This window comes from Chroicocephalus ridibundus, chromosome 7 (assembly GCF_963924245.1).
Source record: "Chroicocephalus ridibundus chromosome 7, bChrRid1.1, whole genome shotgun sequence".
NCBI classification, from domain to species: domain Eukaryota; kingdom Metazoa; phylum Chordata; class Aves; order Charadriiformes; family Laridae; genus Chroicocephalus; species Chroicocephalus ridibundus.
In genome coordinates, this window is record NC_086290.1 from 27,724,401 (window position 1) to 27,743,522 (window position 19,122).

Here is a 19,122-nt window from a genome sequence, read left to right on the forward strand (position 1 = left end):
GTATGCAAAGGTATCTTTTCCAATGCATTTTCAGTTCCCTCAGGGAAAAATTACTAGGTCAGAATAACAAGAGGACTTATCTTTTCAAAGCATTTTCATCATTTAGGAACAGAGACCAGTTCTCATTATTTGTTTTGCAAAGCATTAAGGAAACTTGTTAAAATGTGCAATCATAGCTACTCCCAAACATACCCCTGCCAACAGCTAGAGTGAGTGGAAAACTGTCACGAACTAACAAATCCCATGGAGTAGCGGCCACCAAAAGTAGCTGAGAAAACTCCATGTTGCAGGTTCAGCTCTTAGTGTCTTGCTGTTCTTCCACATTAAAATGCCAGATTTCACAAAAAAAACATTCATGAAAAGTTCAGGATGAATACTGTGAAAACACTGATTAGATTATTGTAAAGCCCACTGAGTTGCTGAATACACAGGATGATCAGTTAATGTCTTGATGAGTTTATTTTTATCTGTTATTTCTGAGGGACCAGTAGGCTAAAGATGTAACACGTTACATACTAGAATAGAAACTACATAAGTATTTGTTTGCTACAGTTAAACAACAGTAACAGATGTAAAAGTATGAACACTGTAGAAATATCAAAGATGTCTGATAATTAGTTATTGGAACGTATACAGAAAAGGTTAGTTCTAAAAATGAGCATTAAAGATTTGGTTGATGATGCAACTGTTCTGGTTCTGAGACTGCTTGCAAGCACCACCCCTTCCATAAGCCATTAGCCTGAAAATGTTAGGAAGGTCAGAAATTCCAGGTAAATGTAAATGAAGCTACAGACAGGATTTTTCTTTCCTTCTAGTGGATATACTATGAAAGAAAGGAACTGAGCAAATAAATATTTGATAAAAAAATCAGGTCATTTTTCTTTTTTAAGCAGACCACAGGAGCCCCTTGCTTCTCAGTTAAGCTGTCCTAGCTGTTCTGTGGTAAGCACTAATTCCATCACACAGACAACTGGGAATCACAGCGTATCAGCTGGATCACACCACTGATAGATCTATCAGCAACTTACAGACATCCCATTCAATGCCTTCAAATGACCGGAAGGAATCATAAATGTACCTTTCAGTTTCCATTTGAAAAAGTGTCTATACTGGTTTTGGCTGGGATAGAGTTAATTTTCTTCATAGTATAGCTTGTATGGTGACACGTTTTAGATTTGTGATGAAAACAGCATTGATAACACAGGGATGTTTTCATTATTGCTGAACAATACTTACATAGCGTCAAGGCCTTCTCTGTTTCTCACTCTGCCACCCCAGTGAACAGATTGGGGTGTGCACAATAGCTTGGGAAGGAACACAGCCGGGACAGCTGACCCCAGCTGACCAAAGAGCTATTCCATACCATATGACATCATGCTCAGCAATAAAAGCTGCGGGAAGGAGCAGGAAGCGGGGCACTTTCAGTTACGGCATTTGTCTTCCCAAGTAACTGCTACATGTGATGAAGCCCTCCTTTCCTGGAAATGACAGAACAACTGCCTGCTGACTGAAAGGAGCATATGAATTCCTTATTTTGCTTTGCTTGCACACACAGCTTTTGTTTTACCTACTGACCCGTCTTTATCTCAACCCATGAGTTTTCACACTTTTACCCTTCCGATTCCATTCCCATCCCCACTCGGGTAGGGAAATGAGTGAGCGGCTGTGTGGCGCCTACTGGGGTTTAAACCACAACAGTGGCGTTGATAAAGATTAAACTTGTACTTAACTTACATTTAAGAATGACGTGATGGAAGAATACTTGCTGTCCGGTACTCACATATGATATGAAGCAGCTTCACCACAATAAAAGCAGCTGTTCCACCACTCAAATATTAGCCTCTCCACAGAATGCACAGCCATACTTACTGGTGATTCGATATCTTCCAGAAGTAACACTGAGCACCGTTCACACTTCAGCAGAGTCTGAGCCCGATGCATAATTTTCTTGACAATTTTCTCTAAGTCAGTCTGTTCCTCAAAGAGGTCATTCACTACTTCCAGTAAAGCCTACGTACAAGGACAGAAAACTCTTGTATTGGTTGTAGAATTAATAAATTCATGGAGCACTGCAAAGGAGGCATAATCTCTGGGACTGATTCTAATATGAGTGATCCATTGAAATCTTCATTCAAATGAAGTTCTTAATGATTATGGCAACAGAATAGGGGTGGGGGTATCTGTAGAGAAAGAAGTTAAGTATTTCTTAGCTCATAACTGGGCACAATCCAACTCTTAGCAAACAATGGGGATCTTTCAAACTATTTCACTGTGGTCCAAAAAATGAAACAATGGCTGTAATGCAACTCTCCAAGTACATAGTATGGATTGAGTTACTTGATTTGTTACATTGAATTTGCTGGTGTATTTCAACTCCATTTTATTCATTTATTACCCATTTTGCATGTTCAAAGCTGTAAAGAAAAAGCCACATCAATACTTCCATATTGCAATAGCACTCTGATCCAGTCTTTACCACTAACAACATGTCTGTAAAATACAATGTTTTAAAATGAAGGACTTCCCCTCTCATTTCATCAACTTTAAAAATAAAAGGCTGTGTTCTTTCTTACCATGGGTCGAAAGAAATGTGCTTTTTCCTTTATTCTGGTTTAGGGCACCAGCACTAAAGAACATCCATATAGGTAAGCACGCAGTGGTTATCAGCAAAATGCTGGTCACAGTCACTGGAAGTTGCCACCATTTGGTGCCCAGTTTGATTGGGAAGGCAAAGTATGGGCTTGTTCATCATGTGTTACTTGCCAACTAATTTCAGCCATGGACTAGGCAAAGCTAAAGACCACCAACAGGTCAGAAATGCAATTGAGTACAGGCCCCCATGTACTTGTCAAATGGCATATTTGTTATGCCACGCATGGCTGAAGAGGCAAGAAGAAACAGAGAATTTGTATCTCTAGTCCAATATCCTGATGTGTCCAACCACCAGAATTTACCATTTTTTAATGAAGAATGAGAATGACCCTAATATTTTTCTGCTGAATGCCTCCCTCAGAAGATTAAATGCCAACTCTTCAAAAGTCTGTCATTGTTCCCTGCAGGCTGGGAATCTGTAGCAAATTTTCAGTCTTTATGCAGTCAAACAATTATTTTGTTCGAACACTAAACAAAGAAAAAAATCTTTTTCAGAAAATCTTTTCTTTTCCCCCAAGTCTCTTCCACATCTCCACCCCAAAATATAGTGGTCTGTAGTCAGACCTGAACAGAAGACAAGCTCAGATGGTTCATGACTCTTAAATACATACACCATTAGAAAGGGCTAGTGTTAGTTTTCAAAGTATTGGAAAGCATTAGTTTCCATACATGAAAAGCACCAAAATCCTGAATACACAAATGTCAGTACTTACACAGACCCACCCACTGTAGTTTCCCCTGCTTTGTGAAGCAAGAGTAGGTTCAGCACCACTGCTATTTCTATTGAAGCTTTGCAGCTGTGATCCACGATAACAGAAGTACCACTTCCCATCATTGCGGGAAAGGTGATTTAAAAAAAAAGCCAACAATTATCAAAATCCCTCAAAATTACCATTTTCTTTCTTAAAAACTATAAAGACCTCTCTGAGGAGTAAATGATATGGTGAGCTCAGCATTATTTTCACTTCTTAGGAGCCTCCTGTCCCAACTCGTGTATGGCATCAGCAATCATGAGTGAGTAATATATCTATGCAGACACATGCTGTCAAAACCCTTCACATACAGGTTTTCTTCTTGCTTACTTTTATAAAGATATATCCACATTATTTGCACATGAATTGAATATTACAAATTCAGGATGGCAAACGTTTGATATTGCTGGAATTTCATGAGAGTTTGAATCTCTGCCAGAGTAACACTCTCCTGCACCGTCTGTGTGACAAACGCAATTGTTTCAGCACTACGAAACATGGAACTGACATCAGGAAACAACAACCACCATCACGAGCGTATTTCCCTCCCACGCTCTCCGCTTGCCGCCTCAGTCAAGATAGTGATCTGTCGAAAATGCATTTTTTTGAAATAAAACATAGTTAAAACTGTCTGCTTCGCAAACACATATGCATAGCTGGAATCCAAAGGAACAAAAAACAAAGGTTTGATATTGGTCCAATATACATTTCCTACTTACCCTGCTTCTGTCATATTCCTTCCTTGAAGCTGCAAATAGCTGGGCATTGGATATGGCAATCCCACAGAATGGGAGATACATCTGCATCACCTAATATATCAAAAGAAACTCAGTCATTAAAAACAACTGCAATTAGACACTCATGTTACTAGCAAAGAGACCTAAACTTAGGTGACGTCCCAGGAGGGTCTCAGCTCTCTCACTCTTCAGCAGAACACTAAATACGAAACAAAACCATCATGGACAAGGCACATAAAATGGGCGGAACAGAGATCAAATGGGTAGGGAAGAACAAATGCATTTGAGGTTCATAGGTCCCAGCAGTGAGGGTCCCCTATAACTTGTCTAGAAAACTGCAGATTCTCAAGTCTATCAAATGTCTGCCAACCACATTAAATTACTGTCGACAGTACAGCTTCCCTAGAAAACGTAGTCTTTATTTTTCTGGATTGCTTTCTTTGTCCTAAGCTCAAGAAGCAGACTTGAGTCACATTCCTGCTGATTTCTAGAGGATGCAGATTTCAGAGAACACCAGCACAGTGGAACAGAGTACATTGATCCAAAACTGTTAGTCAGAAAGCTGACTGCCTTCTCAACAAAGGAAAAAGAAAAAAAAAAGGTTAAAGAACATGCTTGAGAAACTGGGCCTTAATGCATCATCATACATTAAGAAAGATTGGACAAGAGGGACTGGGAAAATATTTTGAGTTGCACAAGGCTACTTTGGGCTGGCTATGAGTTTAGGCATACTTTAGGCTGGCTCTGCGTGAAATGAATAACTAGACTGGACAAATACTTGAATACCTGTATGACTGGCACTTTCACAAGGATGACAACGGATCCAAGTCCAATAATATTAGGATATTTATGCCACATACTGATAACAAATCTGTAACATACTGCCATTGCTGAGTGGTTCCAAAGTTTAGGTCCGAGACATTAAGTAAATTTTATAGGTGCTGAATAGCCTTAACATTTGCCAAGCCAGTGAGAGCTGGGGCACTCTGCTGTTTACAGAGCCAAAAGAATACTGCAGCAGCCAATATTTCCTCTCCCTGGTCCGTCAACTGGGAGATCCACTGTAAGCAATTCTTTCTGCGACAAGTTTTGGCATTGAGAATGTGTCATTTGTCTTTGAAATTCTATTTAATTAGAAAATTACTGCTAACCCAGGGACGCAGGCTATTGAGACTGTTTGAGGAAAAACACACCAAAAATTGTAAGCATCCAGAAGAAACAAAACAGCAGCAACTGCTGTTCTACTTCATCTTCCTTAAACACCCCAGTGTCTACACAAATACACCTATACCGCTAATTTGCAAAAGCTTTATTTTTGTCCTCTTCCCATCACTGTTCCATCTAAAGGAAAATTACATACTTCAGACGCTACAAACACTCATCTTTTCAGAGAGGCAGTAATTAAACTATCCAACTATCACACCAGATCTGCAGGCAACAGTAGATGAAATGAAAAATAAAGTAAGACTGTAACAAATAGCAAAGAGGGGTTCATTTTTTTTTTTTGCAAGAAGCTCTCTGAGATAATTCTGCATATTTCAGTTTAGATTTTAATTACAAAATGAAACAAAAAAACCTATCTATATTTTCTTGTAATACTAAATATCATAGCCAAGTAAGAGATGCAGAGCAGAAAAACTTTAACCTGAGAAAAATCTCACCTTTTGTGCAATTATGAATATTAGAGTGAGACTGGATAAATTTTAATTAATAAAAATAAGTAAATACTAGTATTTATTGACCCCACATTGGAACCTCTATTCCCAAAAGTTTATGAATCTTCAGCCATCACAAAACCAGCTAGCAAAGATGTCTTTCTTAGCACGAAAATAACATTTTGCAATATTGAAAAACACTGCTCTCCAAAACCAAAATTCCAAGACTGTAATTCTATATAGAAATTAACATCAATAAAACACTGGTTTATGAAAAGTCAAGAGTCTGGAAAGCTGTTGACTTACATCATTATTTTCACCACTCAAACTAACTGTGTAAGTTGCAGTGCAACTGAGAGACACCAAGCTGTTTAAGAGAATCAGTAGAAGAAATTAATAAACATCCACAGCTACGAAGAAGAAAAAATAAACCCCCAAGCACCAGGTAGAGAGGAACCACTCTGTAATAACAGATAAATCAATGATCCCTGTTTACCTAAGAAAAATTGACAAACAAAAGCCTACTGTCATTCCTCTCTTCTACTTTCTTAACGATAACAGTGACTGCTGCCCAAACCACTTTTGGCAAATTGTAATACAGAACCAAATAAACAAAGAATAAAGACATTTCTAGTGGTAACTTAATTTTAAATAAGTTTTTTTTTCAACCAAAATGCAGAATGGAGTAGAAAGCAGTAATCACATTCTGATTTTGAATTTCAAATTTAGATCTGCAGTACTCAAGACTGCTTCACAAGCACCTCCAGCATGTTGACGTGCAGACACTCCATACAAATATTGAGTAGCATAATACTCAACTCTTATCTGTCTGAACCACATACTGTAAGGAGCTGGTATTGTTATGCCAGATTCACTTGAGGTATTTTCCCTCCAAAGAGAACACAAAGAGTTGAGGAAATGGCATATGCCACCAAAGCACATCCTTTTTTCCTCCTTTTAAGTGATAGGTATATAATCACTAATCCTCTGGTGCTCCAATGTAAAAACATATCACATCACTGAACCATAATGCACTGTAATTCTATTTCTATTCCTGCTGATAACTGCTATTTCTCCTTAAACAGAAGGATGTAACTTATAATGAGCATAAAGCACAGACAATATTTTACTATCTTAATTCTCCATCATGGATATGCTTCAGTAATACAGTACTGACTTTTGGTAACAGCAAGCAAATTGGGCAGAAGACTAAATTGCATTGAAAGGACGAAGTATTGAAAGGTTGATCATAGACACACTGTTAAGCAGCACATGACAGGAAAGGACTCGGATAAATGACATGGTTATTTTAATTTGCATTGGTGAGACAAGATCTTGTTTAAGGAAGAGCTGTTTTCTTTTTCCCTGACTGCTGTCCTTCCTGCAGCACTGAACGGGCCAGGAGAGCTTGCCTCTACCAGCCAATGTCTGTGCAGGTTTTACCAGTTTCATTACACAGTGAAGCCAACCTGATGCTGGAACCTGTAAAAGAACCAGTGACACCCAGTCCAAAGGTTGACTATGCAACATGTTTCCATTGCACCAATGCACAAAATATTGGTGCAAAACTTATGGAAAAAGAGCTAACACACTCTTCTGAAGGACATAAAATAATTTTGTTTTGCTATACTGAAGGTCATTTTAAAAAAATAAAATAAAATTTTGAAGCAAAATGGAGCGTATCTGAAAGAAAATTTCCTTCCGCCTCTATTTTGAACCAATGACAGGAAGAGAGCCTGCAGATTTATTAAATGAAGACATTTCCTAAGAAAGCAAATAAACGGAATATAACAAAACCCCATAGGTTTAACAGATATACTTCATTAATTTATTTTGGCAAATAATATTAGTTGTAATGATTCATCACAGTACTTTGTGGCATATTAACAAACAAATCAGTGACTATGTAATAGTATATTTTATAAAAATGATGTTCAGTCTGAATAATAAACTAATCTAAGGAACCTGCTGAGATGTTGGAAGAGACTAATATTTTTTTCGTGCCAACTGTAAGGCATTCAGATACAATAACTGCAGGTTAACAAGATTATATTGTGAATTACTTGAGCAGTCAGGGTCCAGGTAATCTGACTCAGTTTCTCATAGCTAACCCTCCAACAAGTATCCCATCTTTGGGTAGGAACTACACTCACCTCACAAATCCACAGCAGCCTACAAAAGCTGGAAAGCTTGTGCTCACTTACAAACTGTTTAGTATTTTGTCAGGGCAGGAAACCTTCTATGAAAAGAAACTGAAGTAACGGGCACCAGTTCAATATCTTCCTTTCTAAATTCTATTATTTCATTATGGGATTATTTTTTGTTAGGAGTATTAAAACACAACTACCAAGGGAATGAACAGGATGAGTACCAGAAGCTTTAATGTTCAATTATGCAACAACTTACATTTTCAGCTAGGTCCTGAAGATGGTATATCTTTTCTGCAAAACTATGCCAGTAACATCAAATGACTGCCCCGACCATAGCTACTTTTTCCTTCCCACAGGAGGATATATTCCCATTGCTTTAGTATCTCCACACATCTCCAAACTTATATGCCCGAAGTTAGACCTTTAAATCCACAATAAGAACTGAAGCAGCAGCTTGGTATTTGGAAGTACAAAGCATTCCCAAATTCTGCAATATTAACTGCTAGGACAAGAAAACTGCAACCTGTGCTTGTTTCATTGGGTTTTTTTATGGCATCAGTTCTGAAATCCAGATGAAGCACACCGGTTCTCGCTCAGAATTTCGGAGGGCAGTCTTCCATATGTTTTCTCTTCATTATCACAGTTTTATAGGCCAAAAGTTCTATACTTGGTTGCATAGTTGTCTGGACACATCAGCATTCGGACACCTGCACTACAGCATCACAGTGTCTTGAGATGGGACACATTTTTGTTTCATCTGGCTTCTCATAGATGCTGAGACATAGTAAGAATACATAAGTAATAGGATGTTTATCAGTGTTCCTCTGAACTGCTAAAATTAAGTTAATGGTTTCTCTCATGATCTGGGCTTGGGTTTCACAATAGCTGCACACATGATATAAATTTTTTTACCATCAGAAACAGGTAGCAGATGGCCTCTGGCCAAGCTCTTTCTGACAATGCCTGTCCTCAAGAGATCCCACTTTGCCCTTCATCGCACAGCCTGGGGATGGTGGTCCTAATGGAGCCTGCAAACCCTTCCCTGGCTACCCAAGAAAAGCTCTTACTTTAGAAATTCAAAAGAAGGCTATTTTCTAGAATTGGGTGTCTCATGGGAAATAAGTTTTGAAATGTTCTCTTCATGAGAAGGTATTAAAGCCTTTAGTATCCTAACCTCAGTGTTATTTTACCCTCACAAATAGCACAAACTCCACGTCAGCCACAAAACAGTATGAAATGTTACTTTTCTTACCCTGTTTAGGAATATAGGTGATCATATCTGCAGATCTTAACATGTCTTCTGCTCGCTCTCTCTCTCTTTTTTTTTTTTTTTTTTTTTTTTTTTACAACCGGTAACAATATAGACAACGAAGCTGCATGCATGCAGATCTGCAATGCAGAAAGTTATTAGCTAATTGTGAAAACCAGCCAGTGCTGCAATGGCAGCACACTGCAGAGGTAAAACGCTAGCTTCACACTTGCTGGCTGGAAAGCAGCCCTGAGTTCAACTTCAGCTAAATGCAATGACATTTACCCTGCCTCCCCCGCATGCAGTTTCGCCTGCACTAAGCATCCTCACAGAGCACCCGCTGCCATAACTATCTGATAGATACAGTCTATCTCATGGCTTCTGACACACTCCAAGCATCCCCCTTCTTGCCTGTGGTCACAAAAGAAAACAATTTTGATGTCTGATAGAAGAAAGATGCCTCTCAGTAAGGCTTGTGTACCCAACCTGGCACAAACTCCAGGTTAAGCTCTCAGCAAATGCTTGTCTGGTTCAACTGTTTTCTTTAGTGGCCACTTCTAAGCTCTCTTTACACAGCTTGCTTGGTAAACCGGGGGGGGGAACAGGCTTCCTAGAAAAAGAAAAAAAAAAATCCTTTTAAAGTAAATGTTTTTGCTACAGTTTAAAGTTATAAATGTTTTGTGGACATAAAACCAAGTCAGGGAAGCCAGCTGCCCTTTGAAACACTTCCTAAAGTGTTAAAAATAGGCTCAGAGAATGAAATATTCTACTGAATCCTGAAAATGTTAAACCAAAATCAACAGCAAAATGGTTAAGCCCAAGCATTGATCCAAACTCCATTACCTTCTGCCAGCGGTGCAGTGTCTGGCTATCTACACCTCTGTTAAAATCGGATTCTCACCTAGGTCTGCAATTCTCAGAAATATTTTCCAAAATTATTTTTCCAACCCATGGACAGAAAAATTGCTTGGTAGAGACACCCTATGAATAATGGGCATACAAATAGGGGACATTGCTCCCGCTTATATCAGTGAAGCTGCGGAGGCTCCTGGGTGAATTTTCTATTGCCTCCATCTTCTTTTTTTTAGTGCCATTTGCATGTGGTTATTATTTATGCAGTACCATAAAAATGCCCTAATGCTCACAAACATATGGCAGCGCCTCTGTCCTATAAAGCTGACTATCTAAGTATGGAAGCTTTTGGTGGCTGTAAACAGCCTGAAAAGGACCACGGGAGCATTTCTTCAGCACTGACTCTGTGCTTGGCTGGCTCGTATAATTAGCGGCACACATTCAAACTAGGTAACTGCGTCACCAGACAGATTACAACACATCTCCTGTAGGAGCAGACTTACTACAGTTTTAAAACCCGATTCCTATGTAGGTCACTGTCCTCACAAGCCATGGCACTGGGAGACTATCGCAGGCAGGATCAAGGGGCAGGAAAGGGCAGAAGTGCAGCTTAAACAGGCTCAGCCTCAGCCCCCATCACCACCCTCCCAGTTGCGACAGCACAAAACCCATCTTCTCCCTTTTCTGCTACACACCTAAAATCTTTAAACTGGGAAAACAAATACACACATTGAATTTGATTTCAAGAATACACTTGTAAAACTGTTTATACAGTCAGAACTATATACCTCTACTAATCCTATTTCATTTTTCTGGCAGATATTTGGAGGTTTCTTGTCCTAGTCACTTTTCAGCTAAACATTATTCCTATCTGCCACCACTAACAGGAGCTGAAGTTCAAAAAAATCTAAACAAGCCATGCTGAATTATTCTGACATACACACAAAATCATTGGCAGTGGCTATTAAACGTATTTTAGCAGTATTCTATAAGACATACTTAAGCATTTTAACTCTGCATTGAATTTAGCATTTGGTATAAAGTGGGAAGGACAATAAATTGTACTGTAAATTTCCACAGAGCATTCATTTTAAATGCTGTTGCTCCAAATAAATCTGAAATAGGAAAACATTTCTGCTAAAGACTAGAAAGCCAAAAATAATTTAAATATACGTAAAATGGGTACTATTCTCGGATCCAGTCTTCTGATCTCATACAGACAAAAATCCAGCTATTTTCACAGGAAATTTCTCCTTATTTTACACACACCTGAATCAGTGATGCGCAGTAATAAGCCCTGTCCCAGCAAAAACTTCAAACTGCCACCAATTTTTCAACATGTGATACTAAGCCAGCATTTCCATCAGTAAAAGCAAGGACAAAAGGAGGAGAAAAGTTACACAAGGAACAACAGTGGTTCTATTAAAGTGAGAAATGCATGAACTGAGGAAGAGTAGGGGTAGCAGTCAAAGACAAAAAAGCAGTGACACCAAGAGTATCACCAGGGCAGTGTTAGCACAGGTAAACCCAACGCCAGGCATTCAGCACTTAGTCCTGTGGGTTCAGTAAATGCACATCAAGCTTGAAAGCAAGGAAAAGTCACCTTGCAGACAGCCCAAGCAAGGGCTGCAAAGTTAAAGTAATGCAATTAAACCAGTAAACCAACATGCTATTATGTTATAAGCAGGTTGAAAGCCATGGAGATTCCTCACTACGAGGGCCACTGAGGACTCTCAAATCTGGATGGTGGAGGTATGCACCATGTCTGTGTGACCACCTGCAGTTTAGAAGGCAATTAAATCAACCAGACAATTACAGAGGACGGTTCTTTATCAAGTCTAGTCTTTCCATTCATTCTTTCTGGAAGTTGGCAGGGCACTACCCTTTGTAGAAAAAGTCTCACAAAGAAGTGCCAGGCAGCTTTTATTAGTTCATCTGAAATAACATGAATGAGCAGCATTACAGAAGGTCATGAATGTCCTCAAACCCACAACTCCTACCCACCAATTAACTTTCTCTCCTTCAAAGGCTGAACGTCAGTCATCTTTGACGCAACCAAATTATATCACGACCTTAATAAAAGTCAAGCTGAGAGGGTTCACAGAGGACACTTTACCTCTGTAACGTTTTCCAGAGAGACCAAGAGGGGGTATTATTGCCTGGCTGCTCTCTCCTGTTTGAAGATGAGCCACTAGAGGCCAGTCCCCAGGCACGGGAGCCCACAGCCATTGGGTAAGGCAGGCAGTTCTGCAGTGCCTTAAATCTCAGTATATCAAAGCACTTTGGCAGACCATGAGCAAAATTTTACAGCAGCAATATCATGTTCTAGGTGGTTTTATTTTTTCTAGAGACAGCAAAACTGAGTCAAAGAAAGATTAACTGATTTATCTGAGGGGAGGAAGAAGGTCACGAAGATTTTGTCAAAATTTTGGAAAAGCTCCTGGTTCCCACTGTGCCTGAATCAGTGGACCCAGCCTACCCAAAGACACTATTATAAAAGCTTTGTGCCGCTGCATGAGACAGGAAGATCTTTGTATTGGCACTGCAAAGTGAGAGCAGTGAAGACTGATACTATCAATGCTAAAAGGAAAAAAAAAAAATAAAAAGAGTTGCAGATCAGAACTTTAAATTGGCACAGGAGAATTAATAGGCATCACTTCAAAGTTGATTTTTCCAACAACACAATTGCAGGCTTCAGTTTTACCATTTCAAATTGTACCACATTTCTGATCTCTGGCAGATACTACCCATAATAACTGACCATGCTAACTGAATGCTACTGAAACCAAGAATAAATTCCATATGCATCCATACATTGCAAATGTCATCTTCAAGTCATAATTCTACTTACAACTCGTTTACCAAGTCCCAATTACTGTCAATGATGAAAACTAGATTTATTCATATACTTCTTGCTGCAGTCTTTAAGTATTAGAGTACACAAACTGAAAACTATTTCTACTAATTCTTGGCTTAGCCATAACTGAATGGTCTTCTTTCCTTTTTTGCACAAATTAAATCTTGTCTTCAGAGCCAGAGTGCATGCACAGAATCAGAATCACAAACTGGTTGAGGCTGGCAGGGACCTCTGGAAGTCATCTGGTCCAACCCCCTGCTCAAGCATGACAACCTAGAGCTGGTTGCTCAGGACTGCGCACCTTTTGAATATCTCCAAGGATGAAGACTTCACAACCTCTCTGGGCAGTCTGTGCCAGTGCTTGGTCACTCTCACAGTAAAAAAAGTGTTTCCCAATGTTCAGACAGAATTTCCTGTGTATAAGTTTGTGCCCACTGCCTCTTGTCCTGTCACTGGGCACCACTGAGAAGAGCCTGGCTACATCCTTTTTGCAACATCCCATCACCTATTTATACACACTGATGAGACACCCCCAGGAGCATTCTCTTCTCTGCTAAACAGTCCCAACTCCCTCAGCCTTCCCTCATAGGGGAGATGCTCCAGTCCCTTAATCATCTTTGTGTACCTTCGTTGGAGTCTGTCCAGTATGTCCATATCTCTCTTGTACTGGGAAGCCCAGAACTGGATATGTCGCTATGAGTCAGGAGTGAAACTTAATCCTGCTGTTGCATAAATACTGCATGCAGTTTAACCAAAAAAGAATTTAGCTCATCTATATATAACAGTCCACATTGAGATCACAGTGATATTACTAAGTTTCTATTCAGGTTCTTCTCTTGTACACTTCAAAAGTTGTTTTGTGATTTTTGGGAAAAAAAAAAAAAAGTTCCTTGAGCAGTAACCTTTTTTCATATTGGACTTTGTTTAACAGACAGATAATGTATCTGGAAGAGCTTATTGCAGTGGCCTGATCCTTAGGCTTAGCTCCACTTTCACCAAGGTGCATGTTCTTGCCTGACTAAAGCCGCACGGGTAAAACTCCTTCTTTCTAACTGAAACTCCAACCGGAATACAAAAGCCTGAATCTAACACATAAACCAACCAGATTTCCCAAGTCAAATTGTGCCTGGTATGAATAAGCTTAGCTGCCCTGACTGCCCACTGTTTACAACGTTAGTCCAAAGTGCACAGAAAGGGTTGCTTCTGTTCAACCCGGGGGGGTGGGGGAGGAAGTGAAGCAAGTTTTCTCACACAAGCGAGATCCAGAATTTTGGTGACAGCTTAAAAGAAAGCCAGGGACTCGGGACACCAACAGTATTCCCTTACATTACTTACTGCTTGTCAACCAAAGCATTTCTACCGTTTCTTAGGCTACAGGAACTTTACCCCCAAATAGAAAAAAATCTTCAATGGAGTGGAAATATCCCACAAAGGACAACATATGGCATATAACTGACCCTTCCTTTCACCCTGTTATTTTATGGCTCTTTTCCAACTGGGAGGCACCTGTGCCTTGACCCTTTCTTCCATAATACACTGAAGCATTACAACATAACATAATCACATCATTTTTGACATACATCCTTACATTATTTCATTTTCTCCTTGACATTGGGAAATTTGCCAGTGGTGTTCTACACTTGCCTATTTGAAGTTTATGTATATTTAGTGACTAATATTGTTACTGAATGTTGTGGCACTTTATGCTGGTGACACTTGTCTACTCTTCATACATTTCTCCTGAGAAAGCTGTTTTTATTCTCCTTTCCAGTTTTAAGATGAAGAATAACTGTAAGGAATACGGCGTAGTCTCAGTGTTTCATTTTCACCCATGTACTTTTTCTTAGAAATGCAATGTTTCTGCAAAAGTGCAGAATCTTATTCTAGCAGAAGTGATTACACAACTGGACACATTTGACAATATTGTTATTTGAATCTGATTATACCAATTAGGTAATCTAATTTAGTTTCTATTAGAGCATTTTCAGAACTTCTCACATATGAAAAAAAGCAATGTATAGAAATAATATCATCTTTAGAACAGTTGCCATGCAAAGTGACAGAGAATTTGCTGGAGGGAAACTTATCTATAAATCTAGACAGTATCATTCTTAGCGGTCTAAGGTTAGTAACTACTAAATTAGGGACAGATGAAAAACTAACATAATATCAAGGCAACAGAATAATTTCTTAAACCACAAGAACAAAAGTGCTAATTCTTATTAGTTTCAAATGAAAGGAGCTTTTGAAAGACCATCAAAATAATAAAAAAAAATTTCCTTAACTGTTTTCTTAATAAAACTATTTAGAGAAAAGCATGTTGAGCATTTATATTATGTTACCTCTCCCCCTCTTCATTATGAGCAACAGATTAAAGGAACAACAGAAGAAAAGTAGCTGAGCCAAATATTGCTCTTATCCACATCACTGTGAGCCTGCAGTAATATCTCTGACATCTTAATTTGGATTTACGTGGTTCTAATTTACAGAATTTTGTCATCTTTACAACTGTGGAAAGGTGGTTGATGCCTCAAGGACATTTTCATCAACTCTGGCTGTATCAACTTCACAGAAGGCAGACTGACATTAAAGTTTATTTTACCCTTTCCAGGCAGATGCCAGTCAGAAGCAGCTATGCATAAATATTTACAGAATTTCTGTGGAACCATGTAATTTGTAATACAGTCTGATTGGTTTGACATTCCCTGCTTTATCTATCTCTCTGCTCTATGTCTACCAAGATGTTAAAATCTCACATTTTACAGTTTAATCCATGCACAAGAATGCGCCCATAAAAACAGGAAAGGAAGTGACCGTCCTGCACAAACTTTGAATCCTACCCATCATTTCAATGACAGCAAGTAAGAAAAATATATGGTATCTTTTGGCAAGACTTAAAGCCACAATTTTAGAGAAAGTGATCTAAACTTGTGCTTCAATTTTCTATCTTTACTTCACTGCAAAAATAGGAAAAGAACACATATGGGGAAAAAAGATTGTCCAGCAAATAGTAAAATGCGCAACTTATGAAGATAAACAATGATTCAATCTGCAATATTGAAAATATACCAGTTCTAGAATGCAAATGTGTTTTTATATTAAAAAGAATCCACTTCTGTCTTTAATCTTTGTTTAAAAGAAAAAAAAAACCAACAAAAACTTAAAGCCTTTTTAAATTCAAGTGTTTTGCCCAGAATCTCCACTAGACATCAGTAAGAAAGAATCGGAGTATGGATGAGAGCCACAAGCTTCAGCAGTCAGGTACTCCATTTCAGCTTAAGTTAAAGCCTTGGAAGAATAAACTTTGCCAGACCAGTTAGAAGTAAGCCAGACATATTCCCGAACTAAATGCTCCTTTTTTTCTTTTCCTGGAATTCTCTCCAAAACCGCACCTTATCATAAGTGCTATTTTGTACTTGTTTGTGTCTTCCTTACAGACTCCACTAACTCTGCAATAAGAGAGATCGATATCATTAACTGTTTCCAGTTTCAGCTCATGAAATTTTAAAAATAAATTCAAGTAATAATTTGGATATTTCCCCAGTTCCTTAAAACTTAGAAGTACACATTCTAAAACAATGATTTACAGAGGCAGTTTTGACACATGTTTTTTGTGTGTTTATGCGGGGGATGTTAATCTACTCAGCTGAAATTGTGGTAGTTAACTCAGACAGTAAATTAGTGTCTTCCGAAACTGCCTTTGGAGCACGACTGACGGACAAAGCACCAGGGGAAGCACTGCATTCCATATTACTGCACCTTTGAGTTTTAAGACTGGATGGGCTACAGCAGCCTGACTTGAAAAATTTGATTTTTTTCTGTGCTGCAGACTTCAAGGGGCTGATGAAAGTGTGTGGGCTGGTTTGGATGTGAGCCATGCTTTTTCCACACATCATTGTGTCTCCTGCACTAATGACTCACACCTGCACATGCTGCTATCTGATTTCTAGGCAAAGTTATTTATAAACTGCAACTGCAGGGCTGAATCCTGGTGGTATAACTATATAGACAATGATTTACCTAAAGCACTTGTCTGTGAAGCATAGACAATTTGGGGACATTGAATTGGGGACATTCCTTTCAGGTGCCGTGAAAACTGGATGCAGCTGCTTCTCTGGTAAAACCCACATTGCAATTTTATCTTGCAGACTGCTATGGATCTGATGTGGTAAAGCACTACTTTTCACCTGGCTGCAAGATAAACACAATCACAGACCTCCAAGGTCCCCTGGACACAAAAAATCATCCTATTTTCTCTCACAGCAGGTACAGGAATTATTTGCCATACAGGCTGTTTCCACCTGGCGATGTGCATGCTGCAGGCCACTGCAGACACAAAAAGATATTTTATTCAAGCAAAAATACTGTTGCCCCAAGCTTATGATTACAGTCTTGCCCAAGCTGTCTCACTCACTGGGTCCAGAGAAGCATTCAAACCTTCCCATTACAGTCTCTGCTTTTAGATGCTCCTCCCCAGTGCTCAGAGTCCTTTGCTAGTTAAGATTGCAGAAGCATCAGCATTTGGTAGCAGCTACCTATCTTTTTCTCCTTCCTCTGCAACTGGCCATGAAGTGTTTTTACTACAGCTTCAGATGAGGCCATTTGTCTTTCTCTCTTTCTTTGGGGTAATTTGGTGAAGGGCACAGAAAAAATAGTTCAGAACAACTGCCTAAATGACCTCTCTGTGAGAACAGTATTATGAACCACACAATGAGTTACATCCTCAGAGATATAAACCAGTGATCTGCTGCAGTGTAAATTTTCAGTGATGTTAATCTTACACCTAGTAAGCACACAGCATCCTGCCCCTTAATGCTGAAAGTCATAGTGTTTTGAATCTTGGATTAAAGTGATTGTGTATCTAAAACAAAGCTCTGTTTAAATGGAAAAAACACAAGCCATTATAGAGAAAATCAGGTATATAAGCAAGCCTGTAACAGTTATTTATACAGACATGCATTTTGCTTCCAGCAACACAAGGTTCTTCCAAACATATACTTAGGTATACTTCATTGTGTGCCTTAGAAAAACTGTAAGGTATTAATATTAATATGGCTGTTGAACTGCAGACTGGAGGGCATTTGATTCCAGGTAGCTGAGTTGTGTTCAAAAACCAATATGCTACTGTCTTCTTTGGTGCAAATTTACTGATGTTAAGTGCTTACTTCTGCCTACATTATTAAGAGTTCAATCTAGGACCAAATTATTTTAAACATTTACAGAGCACCCAGCAAAACAAGGCTTCACTTCCACTTGCAACCTTTAAGTTGCAACTTAAATCATAGTACATTCAGCCTTAAGCTTGATTCTACAGTACCAACGAGTAAAATACTTTACAAACTAAGTAAGGATATCTGGTCTTTAAGCTATAGAAATAACAGGACAGCAGTCTCTCCCGTCATCGTACGGGCTACCCTCCCCTCATAGATATTTTATTAAAAAATGCAGGAAAAGAACAGTGTTCTTGATTTGATTAGGATATGAGTAGGCTTGCTCTTTCTTTGTCTCCATAATTTTAGACTGTAAAAGTTGTCATTAAACAAGCAATTAATGCTCACCAAGGCAAAGCTGACTGATCAGGGCAATGGCCCGAGTCATACAGCCTTGCTTCTTACAGCTGAATAGGACTACAACAGAGATGGAAAGAGAAATTCAAATTCATCTCACTGCACACCTGCCTACATTTGCTCTCCTGCTTTTATTCCTTTTCCGCAGGAGTTTAAAGATTTTCCCAACGCCCACTATTTTTATCTAACTTTACCTGCATAAGCAATTATCAGTCTTAGCTTAGCTTATCTTTTGATAAGCCGTCAAACTTGTTGCAGTCCTTACATGCACACATTTTTCCATCTTTTCTGACGCCTTTTTCTAATATTGGTTTATTCTCTTCTCAAAACTCTTATCTCCAACTCCATCTCTCCTTACAGAACAAACAATTTAACAATTTTAATTTAGCTGTTGCTTCTCCATAAAAAAGTTTATCTTACTTTGTTTTAATTCATTTGATGTTGTGATTTTATTTTTTATTTGAATAGTAAGAAGTTCACTACCTCCGTAAAGAAAGTCTTCTCTATTCACAGAAGTGGAACAGCCCAAGAAACAATGGATGAATTCTGCATGCTAGCCTGTTGATTGTCCTGTAATATTATATAGGCAGGTAACCGGGATTTATTCTTGGTACATTTTTCATGACAAAAATTTTACTAGTACCTATGTGA

General features: G+C 38.8%; 1 protein-coding gene across 1 annotated transcript in view; it reads right to left on the reverse strand.

Moving 5' to 3' along the window:
• PDE11A (phosphodiesterase 11A) overlaps positions 1 to 19,122 on the reverse strand; it is a 142,857-nt gene that overhangs the window by 80,156 nt on the left and 43,579 nt on the right. The window contains exons 3-4 of the mRNA XM_063340503.1: positions 4,124 to 4,213; positions 1,870 to 2,010 (exon numbers count right to left, since the gene is read on the reverse strand). Coding sequence (XP_063196573.1) covers positions 1,870 to 2,010; positions 4,124 to 4,213 — 231 coding nt within the window. The remainder of the gene's footprint in view (positions 1 to 1,869; positions 2,011 to 4,123; positions 4,214 to 19,122) is intronic.